The sequence below is a fragment of the Aulonocara sp. 'chitande type north' Nkhata Bay genome, linkage group LG19 (genome assembly GCF_057382095.1).
Source record: "Aulonocara sp. 'chitande type north' Nkhata Bay isolate Kocher_YH1m ecotype deep benthic linkage group LG19, A_spYH_male_GT1.1, whole genome shotgun sequence".
NCBI lineage: Eukaryota > Metazoa > Chordata > Actinopteri > Cichliformes > Cichlidae > Aulonocara > Aulonocara sp. 'chitande type north' Nkhata Bay.
The window spans coordinates 2,352,286-2,371,525 of NC_141362.1; the positions used below are offsets into that span (position 1 = coordinate 2,352,286).

Below are 19,240 nucleotides of genomic sequence, written 5' to 3' on the forward strand. Positions count from 1 at the left end.
CTTCATACATTTAATAATAATTATCACATACAACAACAAAATACATCAGTACTGTGTGTACAAATAAAAAACCCACATCATTGCTGTAAGTGTCACTATTACATTTATGTTAGAAGACTGTTTTAGATCAAAGTCATGAAGGTAACATTTTTGTTTAATTTTTGTCAGTTTGTGACACCAAATTAAAAGTCTTTAAACGTAAAGTTGTCATGTGAAAATGTATCAAAGTCCATCATCATGATCAACTATGAAGTTTAACTGATCCTAATGCTGTGCATGAAAAAAAAGAGCTTAATTTTAGTTATGTCTTATTTATAATGGGGTTTTACACACACACACACACACACACACACACACACACACTGAGAGGGAAAATGCAGCAGTAATAATTCTACGTAGTAATATTGTACACAAATATATATTAGAAACATTGTATGCACGACAGAATATGTATTGGAAACATTGCCAGTTCCAACACTAATATTAATTTCTAATATTAATGACTTTTCGGTGCAGGCCTGTAACAATGCCTGCTAAATATTACCCTGATTATTATATAACAGGGAGAAGTGCGCATGAACAGAACAGAAAAAGTCGAACTTCATGTTGATTATTCAAAGATATTGTTTTCAGTTATCACTCAGGAGTGGAGGACGTACTTGTTGCAGTGGAGATATGGATTATTATTATGTTTACATGCCTCCTCCACGCTCAGGTTGGCCTGCGTTCTTTGATTTTATAATTTCGCTGTAATTTATCCGCCCTTACCCGTGTTCACAATTTCATGGCTCCATGTCGGAATATGTCGGGAAACTTTGAATTCTAGAAAGATTTATTTTACTGCGATGGTGAGAAAAACTGGTTGCTGTAGATCACAGTGGGACATGACCTGCTGGTGAATTAAATGTACAGCTGTATACATTTCCTCGTCTGATTCATTATGTCCACAAAAACTACTCAGATTACTTTAGTAAGGCACCAATTTTTTTTAAATTTTTTTTTTACACATTTTAGTATTTAGTAAATTTTAGGGAAATTTCACTGATCCAAACAGTTAAAGGAACCCTGTTTATTCAGAGTGTAGCATTAAGTCAACTAAACTTCTGTGATCTTGCTCCGATCAGTTACAGCGCATCCAGAAAGTATTCCAAAATGGATTCAATTCATTTTCACCTTAAATTCTACACACAATGACCCATAATTACAAAGTGAAAAATGTTTGAATGAAATTCTTGCAAATGTATTAAAAATTAAAAGGAATAAAAATGTACATAAATATTCAGTCTCTGTCCTGACACTCAGAATTGGAAGTGGAGGATGAAAGTAAGAAGCAGGGTCTTGAAATTGACAAAGGACTCCCAGACCACGAGAAACAAAATTCTCTATCCTACTATTGCTGTTTCCCTACTAGGGTGAAACCTCCTCAAAAAACCCAGGTGAGTAGTAGAAGTTTAGGCCCAGCAGGAACTGTGAGACTAGTCAGGGTCAAGAGAAAGATGAATGCAGGAATTTACAGAGACATCCTTAATGTTAACCACTCTGTTAATGTCCTTAAGATGCAAGACCAGAGCCCAGACTTGAACCTGATTGAACATCTCTGGAGAGATATGAAAATGGCTGTGCACCGATGCTCACCATGCAACCTGGTGGAGCAATCGAGCTTCTGCAAAGATGAGTGGGACAAACTTCCCAAGCTTCTAGCATCACACTCATGAAGGCTGGAATTGCTGTCAGAGGTGGTTCAACATAATATTTAGCAAAAGCTGTGAATACTTATGTACGTGTTACATTTTTGTTCTTTATTTTTAATACATTTACAGGAATTTAAGCTGTTTTTTCATCTTCTCATTACGGGCTATAATGCAAAGAATTATGAGGTGAAAACAAATTGAATCCACTTTGGAATAAGGCTGTGACGGGACAAAATGTGAATACTTTCCAGATGCACTGCAGGTAACAGGTGTTGCTAATCACTTTGAGGTGCCTTGGTGTTAATGAGACAACAGAGGAGCAACAAAGAGACAGCCACAAAACAAGAATGGTTTTACAGGCGGGGGCCTCTTACAACAGGATTAAGATCGGTAGAGCCGTACAAAATGACCTCTGTCAGGCCACAGGTGCGAAGGTCTCGGACCAAACAATCAGAAACAGACTTCATGAGGTTGACCCACCGTCCTCTAGAGGGGCTTGTGATCACTGCCCCACACTGTGGAATACGACTGGGATGTGCCATATATATCAGAATCAGCAGGTCTACCACAGGTTCACCTTAAGCACATGTGACAGACACGGAGAAAGAAGGTTGTGCTGCCTGTAACTTTTTTTAGCATGACCGGTTTGGTGGCCATATGATGGTCTGAGCGATATAACCATAGAGGGACGCTCAGACCTCTTCAGGTTACACAGAGGCACCTGATCGGTATCGGGATGATAGACAGATCGTCAGACTTGACACATTGTCGGGGTTCTTCTTTATGCAGTGGCTGGTCTCATGTGGACTTCCTAGAGGATCAAGGACTCCATTGCCTGACCTGAAGCCAAAAAACATCTCTGGTTCATTATGTTTCGGTCCATCTGGCCCTGCCAGGTTGCATCTCAGACTGTCCAGGAGCTCAGTAAAGCCCTGGTCCAGATCTGGGAGGAGTTCCCCAGGACACCATCCTGCTCAATGTTGTCAGGCATGCATAAAAGCACATGAGGACCATACAAATTACTGGGTACTATTTTGAGTTGCTGCAATGACATTTCAGACTAGCCTCCTGTGTTTCTTTTCTACTTTTCATTTCCATCCCTGCCCTGATGTGGCATCTTTTAGTTGCTACCCAGTCCATATCAGTACAGATAGCCAGTTTTTCCCCAAGTGTTCCTTTATTATTTTTTATTTTTAGCAGTGTGGTGTAGAAAATATAACTCCACCAATTTTGAACACTTCCTCTGCAGCACTGGCTGAAATGAAGCCCCGAACCATAACAGAGCCTCCACCGGGGCTTACACATTGCTGTACACACTCACTTTTGTGCTGCTTTTCTGACAGTTTCACCTACAAATTTCAATACTTGTGTTCATCATACTGTAAGTCCAGTTGCCACAGATGTTTGTAGACGAGTGCTTGTGTAATTTGGCATAGATCACTTTTTTTCTTCCTTAAGATCGGCTCCATGACAGCTACGTGAGACCTTTCTAACGGCGCTCCAGTGAACACAAGCCGGATGAACTGAGGGTCCAGGAGCAAGTCTTAGCCTCTGTGTCTTTAAATGTTTCGCTGTTTCTTAAAGACATGGTTTTCAGATATTATCTGCTGTGTGTAGTTTTTTAGGCCTGACACTTCTTCTTTTGTCCTCCAGGTGTCCAGTTTCCTTCAATTCTTAAAGGTCAGATGTGTTCTGAGATATGTCAAGTTATTGGTGCAAAAAGACCATTCGATGCTTATCTTTGTGTTGTGTTTGTTATTTGTTTTTTATAGATTAGACTAAAGACGATGTAGTTTAAAATGAGTTCCTGTCTATGCTGTCCTCTCTTGAGTTTGGTGCTTTTTGATGCGTGAGTGCTTCATAGGTTAGTGTTGGGAAGCTTAACTAAAAACAAAAGCAAACAGCTCTGAAAATGGACCGGATTGAAAATGAGTGAAAAGCAGCTATGATGAAAAACTATTGAACCTCAGGCTCACTGTAAGCTCGTTGTTCTTTGTCCTTGGACGTGAATAAATCAAGAAATAAGTAAAGCAACGAGAGGTGTCTCAAGATGTTTGGATAGTACTGTGGAAGGACTTGACAGTTCATACAGAAAGCATAAATATAATTTTTTGGAATATAAAAGACCGAGTGTACAATTTGTCTGTATTAAAAAATATATAAACTGAGATTTTATTAAATAAAATAGTATTTAGCTAGTGGATCCGTGCCTGCTTGTGTTTTTTCTGTGCTTCTTTTTATTCAGCTGAAAGCTGAAGCTGAAAGCTGTCTCTCCAGGCTGGTCATCAGATAAAGGCAGTGCGCCTGGCTGACTGATAGTCACGCACTGCCATGAGAATAATGAGACTAATTTCCCTAGCAGATGACCGATAACTCCCAACAACCTTTGTGGAGGAGGGAAAAATGCAGTGATTTCACAGGCACTGTTATTCAGGATTGTTTTCTGCAGCGTGCAGGTTAGAAAGAAAAGGTTGAATGTATTTAGTGGACCATTCACAGCTGAGTGTGTAACCTGGTTTTTCCCTCTGATTATCTCTGCACATCTCTGAATATGAAATAAAGATGATGAAATTCTAATAAACAAAACTGCATTTTTTACAACAAGTGTTTTCCTAGCTGCTATGTGCACAGATGCATTTTAGTGCTCCACTTTGTGTCTGTGTCTGCCACTGAAACTGCATCCATGTGAACAGCCTGGAACAGAGCTGCAGTGGTCTAGCATGTGTGCTGCATAGTGGACTCATTGTAACCATGTGCCTTCTGTTTTGTGACAGGGATGTAACTGCAAAAGGCCAGCGGCTCCCCTGCCAGCTCCACATCCCAGCAGACAAAATGAAGGAGGAAATTCCACTCACATGACCTCGCACCACAAGTCTCCATCTTCGTCCGGTCTGAAGAGCAGGGCGACGTCTTAAAGGTCTCCTCCTTCTGTCAGCTTGCTCGGTAACATTTAAAAGGACAACAATCACTGCCCTGCAACACCTGGACAATTTACCTTACGACTGTTAACTACAACGACTGTTCTCCTGCTATTGCCCTTTCCCTCTTTTAAAGACATATTTTTTTATAATAAATGTTTATCCAAATATATCTATATTGAAGATTGAACTGTGGAACCCTGAAACTGAGTCCAGTCCCTGAGATTTGAATCTAACCGAATTCTCGTCAGACATTTTTTTGGATTAAGAAATTATTTACAGCTATGGATCTTGTAGGTTTTTCTATCAGGCTGCATGTGTTCCTCAGCACATGCCTGGGACTGGAGTTTTTAGGTACACCAGGTCAGTGGGCACGCTACCTCCGCTGGGATGCCAGCACCCGCGGTGACCTCAGCTTCCAGTTTAAGACAGAGGCCTCAGACGCACTGTTGCTGTACTTTGACGATGGAGGTTACTGTGACTTTCTACAGCTCTCAGTGGCGGAGGGACTACTGCGGCTGCGCTTCAGCATCGACTGTGCTGAGACCACTGTTGTGTCAGACAGACGGGTAGATGACAGCAGCTGGCACTTTGCCACCCTGAGCAGGTACAACCTGCGCACAGTGCTGGTGCTGGACGGCCAAGCCAAAGCAGGCGAGGTAAAGCCTCAGCGTCAGTTCATGAAAATAGTCAGCGACCTGTTCCTAGGTGGAGTGCCTCAGGATATCCGCAGCGGTGCACTTACACTGCCTACAGTGCGAAACATGCAGCCCTTCAGTGGCACAATCGCAGACCTCAAATACGGCATCTCACAGCCCCTGTTCCTAGGAAGCCTTAACGTGCCGCTGGAGTCGGAAGGATGGTGCACCGTGAACCCGTGTGAGAATGGTGGGATGTGCACAGTGGTGGACGGAGAACCGGTTTGTGACTGCTCCAAAACAGAATACAAGGGCCGCTTCTGCAGCGAAGGTAAAACACCTAGAAATCCTGCTGCTATTGATCCTGAAGGATTTAGACAGGACTAAAACTGCTAAAAAGTTTAAACTTGGCGTGTCAGCCTTTCAGTATCCTGGCGGTTGGTAGCGACGTCTTCCAGGGTATAGTTATGTTCCCCTTTTCTACTGTAATGAGACTTTATTTGAAAGATCTTCTGACATCTTCTGTTTCTGAAACAGCGTTTGTGTTAGCATGTGGCTAATAAGCAGTGTAACCCCGCCTATATTCTTACTCCTACGTGGTTTCGCTCTAAGAGGCAAAGCTGAACTAGCTCAAATAAGAATGGGCTTTAGCTGGGACAGTATATAGCCGACTTTAGTGAAAATAACTTCATAATAAGAATGTTAAAACATTGTCCTTTCGCACATAACTTGGCTTTTTTCCCTCCGCTGTCACAGCAGGAATCTGGGCGAGCGTGTGGATGTGTTTTTGTATGATTACACCATAAAATCAGAATCTAATCCAGCCACAGCTAGTGAAGTCCAGGTTAATGACATCGGCCCTGCAGGCAGTGATAAGGATGCCTTTCCAGAGAACGGGCCCCCCCGAGTCCCTTTTCTTTACCCAATCACACGATGGCAGGTGCTTTATATCACATCCTTTTGTGCTGACAATTTTGCTGGAGCTGTGTTTCAATTGCTTTACAGATGTGTGTAGCCAGGGTGAAATTGATTTCTATTTAAAGAAACCTCCTTTACTTATTTCCTCCCTACAGGCCAAATAAAAGGCACGTTGATTGACTTTACATAGAAACTTCTTGTCATTTGATAAATCCTGAGCTCCGAAAATTCGCTTCTTTCTCTGTGAACAGTACCACTGGTACATGAAATAGATCCCAGCACCTCTCCTTTTATGTGCGCTGAAAACTCTTTCCATGAATTTAATTATTCACAATCAATACACATTTGTCCAAACCACCATCCTTCAGCTACTAAGTAGACACAATAATCTGACTCCTTATAAGATAATCAATACCACTTAGATGAAAAAGTCCCTGGACTCTTTTTTTGTTTAATTAATTTAGATCAGATGTCATTTAAATACATTTATTCTTCTCTTTTCCTCCGTGTTTCGTAGACTTTGGCGTGCTTCTCTTAACCTTTCACAAATATAGAATTTCCATCCCATTTGGGCTGATGCCACATCCCCAGCACACAGACAAAGGCCAGGGAATCTGGAGTTTAAAGATTAGACTCTTTTAATCTGTCTTCGAGGTAGGAGGAGGTATGAGGGCTTTCCTTTTTCTCTCTGTCTTGGTGGTAGCTCAGCTGCTTTGCCTTTGTACAGCTGATTGAAGGAAGGCATTTAACTCACATGGAGGGAAGAAGTGTTTGTGCATTGATTCGTGTCTTTTGGTTGCTTTTGAGAACTGGAGAAGACTGCCTAACGTTTAACATCATGTGCAGAGTGGAGGACTGTCTGCTTGAGAGGGGAAGCCACACTTTCTGTATACTGACCTGTCTGCTCCCAGAGCCAGTCCAATATATAAGAACATTTTGTTATCCTGCTATCAGACCTGTTATTTGCCTTCATCCTTTACTATTTAGAAGATTTATAACAATTCTAAATGGGACATTTGGGCAGGGATCTTTCAGAATTTAGTTTAGTTTCCATTTAGTTTCTTGTTTTTTGTCTTAAAGCCTGATTCTTTGGGATGCGTTTGCTGACGTTTCCTACAATATGGTTTTTACATGAATAGAATGAAACCTATAAAGACATGTCTGTAGTCTCAGCTCAGGGAAGCATTTGTCCAAGTTTGTTCTGTCTTTAGACTGATGGATTAAAAAAATGATGGTAACTTAAGACAATGAATATGATAAAGGTGACGTCAGAAGATTATATTGCTGTAAGAGAGAGAGCCCACTTTTGAATCTGTTACCATCTAACCATCTGTCAAAACTGGCACAGTTTCAGGAAACAGAAGCAGATCAACACAGGTACAAGTTTCTCTAGTTTTTTTTTACTCAGAATATTTTTATTGAACAATTGTGGATAAAGTTAACAAAACAAGAGAGAAAAAGACGAAGGGAAACATAAAAACAGGCTACACTGAATACAAAACAGAACTTCTCACGTTGGAACATAAAAAACATACAATTAACAAAGCGTTTCTCTAGTTTTTAAAACACATGAAGGTGGTGTAATAGGTGGTGTAATAGGTGAAGTAGTAGGTGGTGTAATATGTCGTGTTATAGGTGGTGTAATAGGTGAAGTAGTAGGTGGTGTAATATGTGGTGTTATAGGTGGTGTAATAGGTGGTGTAATAGGTGGTGTAATAGGTGAAGTAGTAGGTGGTGTAATATGTCGTGTTATAGGTGGTGTAATAGGTGAAGTAGTAGGTGGTGTAATATGTGGTGTTATAGGTGGTGTAATAGGTGGTGTAATAGGTGAAGTAGTAGGTGGTGTAATAGGTGAATTAATAGGTGAAGTAATAGGTGGTGTAATAGGTGGTGTAATAGGTGAAGTAATAGGTGGTGTAATAGGTGGTGTTATAGGTGGTGTAATAGGTGGTGTAATATGTGGTGTAATAGGTGGTATTATAGGTGAAGTAATAGGTGGTGTAATAGGTGAATTAATAGGGGAAGTAATAGGTGAAGTAATAGGTGGTGTAATATGTGGTGTAATAGGTGGTATAATAGGTGAAGTAATAGGTGGTGTAATAGGTGGTGTAATAGGTGGTGTTATAGGTGGTGTAATAGGTGGTATAATAGGTGAAGTAGTAGGTGGTGTAATAGGTGAATTAATAGGTGAAGTAATAGGTGGTGTAATAGGTGGTGTAATAGGTGGTATAATAGGTGAAGTAATAGGTGGTGTAATAGGTGGTGTTATAGGTGGTGTAATAGGTGGTGTAATATGTGGTGTAATAGGTGGTATAATAGGTGAAGTAATAGGTGGTGTAATAGGTGAAGTAGTAGGTGGTGTAATAGGTGAATTAATAGGGGAAGTAATAGGGGAAGTAATAGGTGAAGTAATATGTGGTGTAATAGGTGGTATAATAGGTGAAGTAATAGGTGGTGTAATAGGTGGTGTAATATGTGGTGTAATAGGTGAAGTAGTAGGTGGTGTAATATGTGGTGTAATAGGTGGTGTAATAGTGGGCAGGCAGGTGGGTTTACTTCTAGATGGGCCCAACATAACTGTTACTCTCTTTGTTAAGCCTGTTATTGTTGCATTATTATACGCAGACCACTTGTGTATATGAACTGGTTCCTATATTGTGCTTTCCTACTCTGAGCACTCAAAGCTGTCCTCCGCACTCACTCACATTGGTGGCTTGCATCTCCTTTATAAATAAACTGAGGACTTTGCTATTTGGGAGAGTAGAGCTGCTACTCCTCCACATATTCTCTGTATGTATTGAATGTAATATTAACATGCTCAGCACTTTTATGGATTTGTATTCTCAGAAGTATGATGAATGGACTATAGAATAAATCCTTGGGACTAGTAGTCACCCATTATCAGTCATGTGGTGTGTGTACTGGTTAAAGTGGACTGTTTATGTATATCTTTGAGTGCGCAGAGTAGAAAAGCGCTTTATAAATACAGGTCCATTTACTGTTTACCTCAGCCTTATGTAATATATTCTGATGCAGTGTTTCCGAAATAATGACACCGATGTCTGAACAGCTAATGTGAAGCCAAAAGCTCAGGCTGCTCTGACACATAATGTGCAATGCAAGCAAACAGAAATAATAATAATTAAAAAATGTACGTTAAAAGATTATCATTAATTTAAAGATAAACGACACACACACACACACACACACACACACACACACACACACACACACACACACACACACACACACACACCTAACAACCTTTTATCTATTGACCCTTGTAGTTTGATAGGCTGCTTTCTCCCGACCTTGATTTGGAGCCTCCATGCTGGGACCCATTCCCATTGTTGATTTATGTCTGGCTCTCCCTCCTTTGCCGATCCGCCTGGCTGCCTTCTGCAGAGCAGTGATAGGTGAGGGATGCAGGGGCCTCTTCCAAACCAGAGAGAATTTAGATTAATTTTTGTTAAGGCATAAATGACATGCTTAATGAGGCTGGCTGGTATGGATTGGTCGATTGGCTGCTTTCTGAATACATTATGGAGAGAAACTGATATCTTACTGAAAGTAAACAAATACAGCTTTTAGCATATATTCTAAATTTATTCTTCTAAAACACGTGTAAATTATTTAGAGATAATGACCAATGTGATTAAAAAATGCAACTAAAAAGAATCTTACAATATAAATATCAGAAACCAATCTTTGTCAAGTTTCTTGTTTTTTTTTGGCCTTTTCCAGCTTTTATCAGACAGATCAGTGAAGCAACAACAGGAAAGCAGGGCAGATATGTGGCAAAGGGTCACAGGTCAGACTTGAACTCAGGCCGGCCGCTTTCAGCCATATGGCATGTAGGCGCCGGCTCAATGCACTGAGCTAACCCGCTCCTCTTCACTTTCATTTGTGCTTTAGCCTTTCATTCTCACTCTACTCTGTCTTTGTGAATTATGCATCATCCCAAGCTGAAGGAGACTCAAAGCAGGAGAGATGTACTGTAGTAGTTAGCAGCCAGTTTACTCACAAACAATAAAGTGAATATCTATGAACAAGTGCCATGTGCAAAACATACAAGCCATCAGGTATGCAAGGAATACCACTTTGCACTTCGGAAGGTAATATAATTGTGACAAACATGTCTGTGGTCACATTTGCTAGTTTTAGCAGCTGACAGAGCAGGTGATCTGCTGTCTCCACTTCTGCCAGTGAGGTTTAAGAGCTGGATATGCCTACTTATCAACTTTACTAGCTCTTTCCACTTTTTCCAGCATATTGGGAACAGTAAGCTAATAGGATACATTAGATAGATACATGGTCGTTGTTTAAGTCTTCAATAAAAATTCTTAAAATTCAATATTAGTTTTTCGGCATGTCTGTTTAGGTTTGGCAGAAGATAAGCTGATTCTTTGCTGTGACAAAAAACCGACATCTGATCGATGGTACTTTATTTAGAAGCATGTGCACTTGGTTTTAAACTCATTAAAACAAAGATGCACCTTTGTGTGTTAAAAGTATCTGAGGAATGTGCGATGCAGTAAAACAGCGCTAATTGTTTAACCACTTTAAGTCAACCAGGTTACTGAGAAACCAGTAACTCAGAGGTCGTGCCACATTTTAGCCACATACCAAACAAGCGTTGTTTGAGAAACTAAAAGAAGCAGGTAACAGTGATTTCATTATACTGAGCTACCAGCTGTACTGAACCTGGACATGAGCAGGTAGCTTCTGCTGCACGGCTCAGCTGTGTGTTCATATGAACATGAACCATGGCGGCTGGTGGAAACTTAGTTCTTTAGGTGAATGGTGAATGTGTGTGTAGATAAGTGGTCAGTGTATTGGTTTACCTTTTGTGTTTCTAATTTGCAGGAAAAAAAATCAGTTAGCCAACAATGATGATAGAAAGTAGGTTTTGAATGCCTCATTAATCACTGCGCTCTCACACTTTTTCCTGTACATCATGAATCATCCCTTTAAGTAATCCACTTTCAGCTCTAATCCTCTCCTATCCTCACGTCACCTTTCGGGTACTGAATTAAAAGCAGCACAACCTTACTGGTAGCTGTGTATCCACTGATGAATAAACAGATTTGTCAAAGTCCTCGTGAATCACCTCAAAGTGTTTAGTAAGTAATTTGTAAAAAGCAATTTCTGAGGTGAGCTGGAGAAAACAGAGAGTGTTCAAAGGTTCCTGATTCGGTAGTTGTATTGAATTAAATGCTACGAGGCTCCCAGTGGACATCTGTGAGTGTTTGACTGGTTTGTTGACTGGAACCTTCATCAAAAATGTATGTGTTCACATCTTTCTCTGTGTCTCTCCTTTGCTGCAGACACACACACACACACATGCGCACACATGCACGCGCACACACACACACACACACACACACACACACAGTTGTTGAATTTTACTTGAAATAGTCTTTCGGCACTTGGAAAGTTGGATCACCTGATGCTACTGTAGCACATTTTCTAACCCCCTATCTTGTACCACTGATAGTGGTCTACAGTCCAGAACAATCTACTTTGTGAGAGAATTTGTATGTTTGTCCGATGTTGACTAACAAATTGTGCTCCTGAAGCCAGTTATTTCATCAAGTTTGGGCTGCTGACACCTTTTTTGGTACGCTAACTGCTAGCGCTAACAGCTCCCACAGTTTGTGCTCGCTGCAACGTGTTTTGCATTTAGATGGTAACGTAATGTTAAAGTGCTTCGTGGTATGCAGTGGTATTGAAATGAAGTTTGCCTCCGATCGGTCCTGGCAAAGCGACCGTGGCTCAGGGGGTTGGGAATCGCATCTGTAACCGGAAGGTCGCCGGTTCGATCCCTGGGCTCTCTGTCCTGGTCGTTGTGTCCCTGGGCAAGACACTTTACCCTAATTGCCTACTGGTGTTGGCCAGAGGGGCCGATGGCGCGATATGGCAGCCTCACCTCTGTCAGTCTGCCCCAGGGCAGCTGTGGCTACAACTGTAGCTGCCTCCACCAGTGTGTGAATGTGAGAGTGAATGAATAGTGGCATTGTAAAGCGCTTTGGGTGCCTTGAAAAGCGCTATATAAATCCAATCCATTATTATTATTATTATTATAAAGCGCTTTCTTCTGATTCTTTGTAGCTCTGATGTGTAATCGGTATACCAGGAAATCGTATATACACTATACACTACCATTTTAGAACACCCCAATTATCCAGTTTTTTATTGAAAACATTTTATTTTTTATTTTTTATTTTAATATCTCATTCACTTACAATGAAAGCATAGTACAAATAACCTATAGACCTTCTAAACTTTTGACTCATCAAAGTAGCCCCTTTGGCAGATATAACAGCTGAACACACCTGTGGCTTCTGTCTACAACAGAAATCAGATATTCTCCCATATCTGTAGCAGAAGTTCCCATAAATGTGGACCTTGTAGGTTGCTTTGGTTTCACTCTTCTGTCCAGTTCATCCCAAACCAGCTCGATGGGGTTTACGTCTGGAGACTGTGCTGGACACTCCATGTTTTCAAGCTCACCATCTTTATTCCTGAGGTAGTTCTGGCACAGCTTCAACTTATGTTTGGGGTCATTATCTTGCTTCATCATGAGGCAAGATAATGGTCGGGTTCATGCCCCGACCTAGTTGGCACCATACCAGAGGGTGCTGCATGAATGCTGTGGTAGCTGTTTTGGTTCATGGTGCCTCCCACTCTACAAGTCGCCGACCCTGGATCCAGCAAACAGCCCCAGACCATCACACTTCCTCCTCCATGTTTGACAGGTGATGACACACACTGTGGAACCATCCTTTCACCTACTCGACGACAAAGATCCTGTGTGATGAACTGAAGATTTCACATTTGATCCATCGGTCCATAATACCTTCTTCCAGTCTTCAGCAGTCCAGTGTTGGTGTTGCATGGCACAGACAAGCCTCTTTGTCTTGCCTGGCTTTCTCGCTGCAACTCATCCTGTCAAACCTGCAGCTTGAAGTCTTCTCTTCACAGCTGAAACAGACTTTCTTACTACGAGCGCTGTTAAGCTGCTTGAAGCTGTTGTCCTGTGAGCCGCCATCACATGACCTGATTCAGTCGTGTCTCTGGGTCTGTCAGACTCTTCCTGTCACAGTTTGTTTCATATTGCAGAAGGAAACTGGACTCACTGACACCTTGACTTTCTTTGCAGTCTCTCTGTAGGACAGACCTACATTTATAAGAGTTATGATGGTCCGTCTCTCTTCCATTGTTAATTGCCTTTTTCTCACCATGTTTGTACCAACACACTGCTTTCTGCAGCACAGTACTGTTCAGCTGATGCTGACGAGGGTACCACAGTGTGTCCAACACTGCTTTATGCAGACAGACGGGGCTGTAAGTAATCCAGAAAAGTTGGAACACCTGTAGGAATTAGTAGCACCAGCTTCCAAGGCTTGAAAGCTGGTGATACCTGGTGATCCTTCTCCCAGGTGAGGGAGCCAATGAAGCATGTGGATGGCAGGATGTTTTCTGGTTTGGCCGTTTCATCCTCTGAGGCAAAGTCAAAATATCCAAAAAGCAGTGACCATGGAGCCTGATGAGAATTCAATCATTTAGATCATAGGTGTCAAACTCTGGCCCGCGGGCCAAATTTGGCCCGCAGCCTAATTACATTTGGCCCGCGAAGCCATACCAAATTACTATTAGAGCTGGCCTACTGGTATTATACAGCTAATATATATATTGTTTAGTATTAAGCTTTGCTTGTTCCATATTCAGTTTTTCAGCAAAACTTGTTTGAGTCCATAAGAAAAGATTCATTCTTATATCTGGAGGAAGATTTTTTTTTTTTTCAATAAATATTAATGTTAGCCCACGACTTTGTTCCAGTTTTGAATTTTGGCCCACTGTGTATTTGAGTTTGACACCCCTGATTTAGATATTTCTGAACAGACTAAACGACAAATGGGTGTTTGGGTGTTGCCACAAACAATGTTGCTACTCCTCTAATGCTAACTTTACAGCTTGCGGCTCCCATTTTCTGACATTACAATGGCACTCATCAACAGTTAGATGACAGGAAAAAAAGAGCAAGGCTATAGTTTACTTTCTAGAGTGGACCGTTGGGAGAGGGGTGTACCAACACCAGAGGTAGAGGCGTCAACTTCAGTAATAAAATTTGCAAATCCTAGGAAGCGCTGAAACTGCTTCTGAGTCGTGAGGGTGTGCCAGTTCACGGCTGCTTTGACTTACTCCAGATTGGTCTTCATTTGCCCACCCTCAAATACAAAACCAAGTAAGGTGACCCATGGGACTCACATTTCTCTGCTTTAACATATAACGAGTTCTCCAGTAGACTCTGTAGCACATGCCACAAATGGACATGGTGTTTCTTCAGACTTCTGGAAAAGTTTAGGATATTGTAGAGATATACAAACATTAAGAGATAAGGGAAATCACAGCATTAGTGGCTAAAACACTGCAGGGTGCTTGTGAGTCCAAAGGGCATAGAAACTTAAAATACTTACAATTTGTAAGGTTTGTGAAAACAGTGGCCCTTTGAAGTTATTAGAAAGCTGAACTTTCAGAGGGAGTTGATTTTTTTTTATTGTAATTTGGTCCGAAATGTGGTAATTGATGCATGGCCTGAGACTGTTGTCTTTCTAAGCGACAAAGAAGAATCCTGCAACCACAGGAGAAGAGGATGGTATGTACTCAAGGTGATAGAAGTTACATAATCTGCTGTAGGCAACAGAGTACAAGAAGGAGATCTATGGAAGAATCCTAGGTGGTGGGAGAGAGTGTTTTATCTTTACTGAAGACTGTTGGAGAACATGATATGCTTGTGATACCAAGGATAGGTGGGCTGCTCTGGATTCTGACTAGCAGGTGGAACAGCAGACTGGAGACAATGTGATGAACAAAACAGGCTGCAAAATCTAAAAGATTGCATGCTCATGGTGATTGCTGGAAATAACATGGAGGAGTCTGGTGGTTACTGTAGCGATAATGTGACCATCTATTGAAGATGCTGTAATGGGAGTGTATGGGTGTGTGTTCGTCTGTGGGTACCCTCCATGTCTGAGTGGATGTGTGCTGTATGTTGATATATGTCTGTCTTGTATGGGTGTGTCTGTGTTTGAATTGGGAACAGGACCATGCGTTTCTGCAGAATTTCCTGAGGAAGCTGGTCATTGAAACTGAAGTCTGTCCTGTCAGTTTCTGGTCATGTCTCTTAACCAGTTCTGTTCATCTAAGTTTAGCTGTGTACACATTACAATGCTACTTTCAAAAGAACGTTATTTGGATTTCAGTATATTACAAGACTTTTACAGTTGAGCTTTAGTCATTAAACATGAGGCAAAGGATCAAATGTGACAATCAGAACTTTCAAAAGTAAGTTAAAGAACTATTAATACTACTAATGTAATATAGTAGATAAGAGGAGAAATACACACAAGGTTATTTTGGTCTCCTAACCACATGGAGACAGTCCACCAAATCATCAAGCAACTAAAGCAGTTATTCAGTACAGATGCAATCAGACTGCTGCTCCACACACCTGGACAAGAAGCAAACTGTTAAGAGAGCTGGTTTTCAAATTTGTGCAAACCCTCTCTTTATTGTGCAGGTTCAACACAGGTCATCAGTTCCAAGACTACGGTGCACCTGGAAAATATCCACAGCACTTCACTTGCTCCACATTTTGTCATGTTACAACTTTATTCCAAAATGGACTTTGGGGTGGCTGTGGCTCAGGTGGTCGAGCAGATCAGCTACTGATCGGAAGGTTGGTGGTTCGATCCTTGGCTTCCCCAGTCTGCATGCCGAATATCCTTGGGCAAGATACTAACCCTGAGTTGCCCTCCGATGCGTTCATCGTGTGAATGTAGTTCAGTTTGCACTTGTGCTTAGAAGTGCTTGTGTGAATGAGGCATGTTGTATAGAGTGCTTTGAGTACTCCAGGAGAGTAGCAAAGCACTATATAAGAATCAGTCCATTTACCATTAAATTAAAAAAGTTAAACAAACAGTTTTTAAACATAATAAACCAAAAATTATAACATGTACATAATTATTCACAGCCTTTGCTTAGTACTTTGTTGAAGCACCTTTAGAGATTTACAATTGCAGCCTGAAGTCTTTATGAGTATGATGCTACAAGCCAGGCACACCTATTGTCTCAAAATATTCTTTGCTGAACCTCTCAGGCTCCACCAGGTATGATGTGGAGCATCTGTGTCATTTTCAGATCTCTCCAGTGTTCAACTGGGTTCAAGTCTGGGCTCCAGCTGGGCCATGCAGAAACACTCAGTGAGGTCCCAAACCCATTTCTTTCTTATCTTGGCTGTGTGCTTGGGGTTGTGGTCCTGTGGGAAGATAAACCTTTGCCCCGCCAGAGCGCTCAGACCAGGTCATCATCAAGGATGCCTCTGTACGCTGCTGCATTGAACCTTTGACTCTGAATAGTCTCTCAGATCCCGCTCCTGAAAGTCTTCCCCACAGCATGATACTGCCACCCTCATGCTTTACTTCTGAAGGCTGTTAACTGTTACCATTCATATTAAAGAATATGTTTTATTTAAAATGTCCCACAGTATTTTAAGTGTGGTACAAAGTATCCATGAAACGCATCTTGGTTTTCTTTTTCTTTCTTCTTTGTTCAGCAGTTATTGCTTTCTACCCAACTTCATTATCAGTCTATTTTCTCACCTGGTTCTCACTGCATATGCACATTTGATAACAGCATAACACACTGCTTAGTTATGTGAAATAACCAGTAATAACCAATAATCAGTGAACATACTCAAACAGGGGCTACAGGGGCTGTCAAAGTACGGAGGCATCCGTGATGATGACCTGGTCTGACCACTACCACTACAAGTCCATCGCTGCTTGTTTCTTTTCCTCCTCTCCTTCACTATCGTCCTCTGTCACTCAAAAGGTAAAATGAACAGGGAAACAGATTTACAGTCCAATAAGGTTTATAGCAATATTCTAATATTGAATAAGGGCTGTTGGACAATAGCTAATGTCCATCTAACTTAGAGCTGGGCGATATGAGATTTTTTCATATCACGATATGTTTTTTTCATTTCAGGCGATAACGATATCTATCACGATATAAGCCAAATAACTATATTTGTAAGATTTAAATGTGCCGTTGCTCACAAGTAAAATGTGAAATAATCAGCAGCTTGTTTATATTTAAATATTTATTTCCCATAATAAGTTCAACAGGGTAGATGTACTTAAGGAACATGAGACTTTTTCAGCTAAATAAAGGCAAATATTGCAAACTACACAAAAGGCAGCCGCTAAAGCGTTTAAGTTTCAAAATAGAACAAACAAAACAGACTAAACTGTCAATTCCACTTAGAAACAAAATATTAATTCTAAAAATAAATCTTAGTTTGTTTTACAGAAGAACAGACAAAACTGACTAACTTTTGTCAATATCAAATAAACTGAGAACTAAAAGGAAATTCTCAATCTCTCCTTGTTGTATAGCTGAGCTTTTCAAACAGTTTTAACAGTTACTTTAGTCTGACAAAAGCCGAATGACGAATTAGTGCTTCCAGTCAGAGACTGAGGCTACGTCCACACGTACACGGGTATTTTTGAAAACGGAGATTTTCCGTTTTCGTTTTAAAAAATAATCCCGTCCACACATAAAGGTAGAAATGAAGGAAAACGCTGCTATGAACATGCCAAAGCAGCAGGTGGTGCTAGATTCCTAACCGTGCAGAAATGTTGGCCAATCAGAAGTCTAGAAGCCTCGGTGGGAAAAAGTAAACAAAGCTGGGGCATAGAAGCAGAACCGAGTCGTATGTGTGGAGGGACAGTAACTGTGTGTATATGTAAGCATTTAAACACTGCAGAGAGTAGAATTAACAGTAACAGTATTGTAGAAATTCATTTCACCGAAACAATAACGTGGCGCACAGTGTGACGCATGCACCAGTTTATTGTATTTCCAGACTTGCTTTCGGCACAATTTACAGTGCACGCTACTCTGTTTTTTGTCAGACTTGAAATAGCCGAAATACCTTCACACTACGGAGCTTCTATGGCTCTTCCGTTCGACAATCTCTTTGGAACCATCATCTGTTTCTCTCCGGTCACGCTCGGTTGATTTTTCTAGTCGGCACACTCATTTCCTCCATTACCCGCTGGCTGCTTCCCAAACAAACACACGTGCGGCTTGGCACTTGTGCTGTATGTAACAAGTCACGTGACGTGACGCTGCGGCTGTGATTGGTTCGGCTCTGCGCTACTTAATTTGGATTGGCTGACCTTTTTTTTTTTTTTTTTTTTAAGAGGACAAGAGCGGCGAGGTCTATCGCAATAGCTTAATTTCTCTATCGAGTAAAAGTTATATCGCGATACATATCGTTATCGTTCTATCGCCCAGCTCTAATCTAACTGTACTGTAAACAATCACCTAAGCCCAGTTTGACCACATTAAGAAACTGTAACAAACGAAGACAATAAAGTACATCAGTTCCTTGGCCAGCAGACTGAAGGTTAAAGTTACAGTTAAAGTTGGCTAATGTTAGCTAACGTTTTAACACTGTTTAGAGAGCAAGTCTACATAAACAGACACTTCTAAGTCATATGAATGACTCTGCGTTTTTGCACTTTTGCTTGCTAGTGTTTCAGGTAATGTTTGTTTTCAATCTGCATCACTGATTTCTGTCATGAAATGAACCTTTGACTTTCTTTCTACTGCACCAACACTACTACATTTACTAATGATAAGCCTGCACACAATGCCTCTTAGTGAGTGATTTTATTTATATAGTGCCAAATCACAACAACAGTCACCTCAAGGCACTTTATATCAAGACATTAAAACTTTGTTTTATTCTAACTTTTACTGTCTTCAGTAGACAAGCTGTCAAAATGTAACATTAGAAAACAATGTCAGAAAATGATACTGAAATTCATTGCTATTGCCATTGTTAGCTGGAGCACTTCATAAAGGGGTTTAAAACCTACCAATGGTTCCTCCGACTTTCTTTGTCTTCTTCTGAGAGTCACGTCATTCCCTCTGTGAATGATTCTGCCAGTTCTCCGAAGGCTGTGCTCTGCTTCACTGAATTACAGAAAGCTTGAAACTC

The 19,240-nt window shown here is 41.0% G+C and overlaps 1 protein-coding gene across 5 annotated transcripts in view; it reads left to right on the forward strand.

Moving 5' to 3' along the window:
* nrxn3a (neurexin 3a) overlaps positions 1-19,240 on the forward strand; it is a 208,138-nt gene that overhangs the window by 6,109 nt on the left and 182,789 nt on the right. For all 5 annotated transcript variants that reach the window (XR_015126338.1, XR_015126339.1, XM_086274121.1 and 2 more), the window contains exon 2: positions 4,466-5,578. Coding sequence is in view for 3 of the 5 variants with exons in the window: in XM_086274121.1 (XP_086130247.1) it covers positions 4,894-5,578 (685 nt within the window). In the remaining 2 variants the exon portion in view is untranslated. The remainder of the gene's footprint in view (positions 1-4,465; positions 5,579-19,240) is intronic.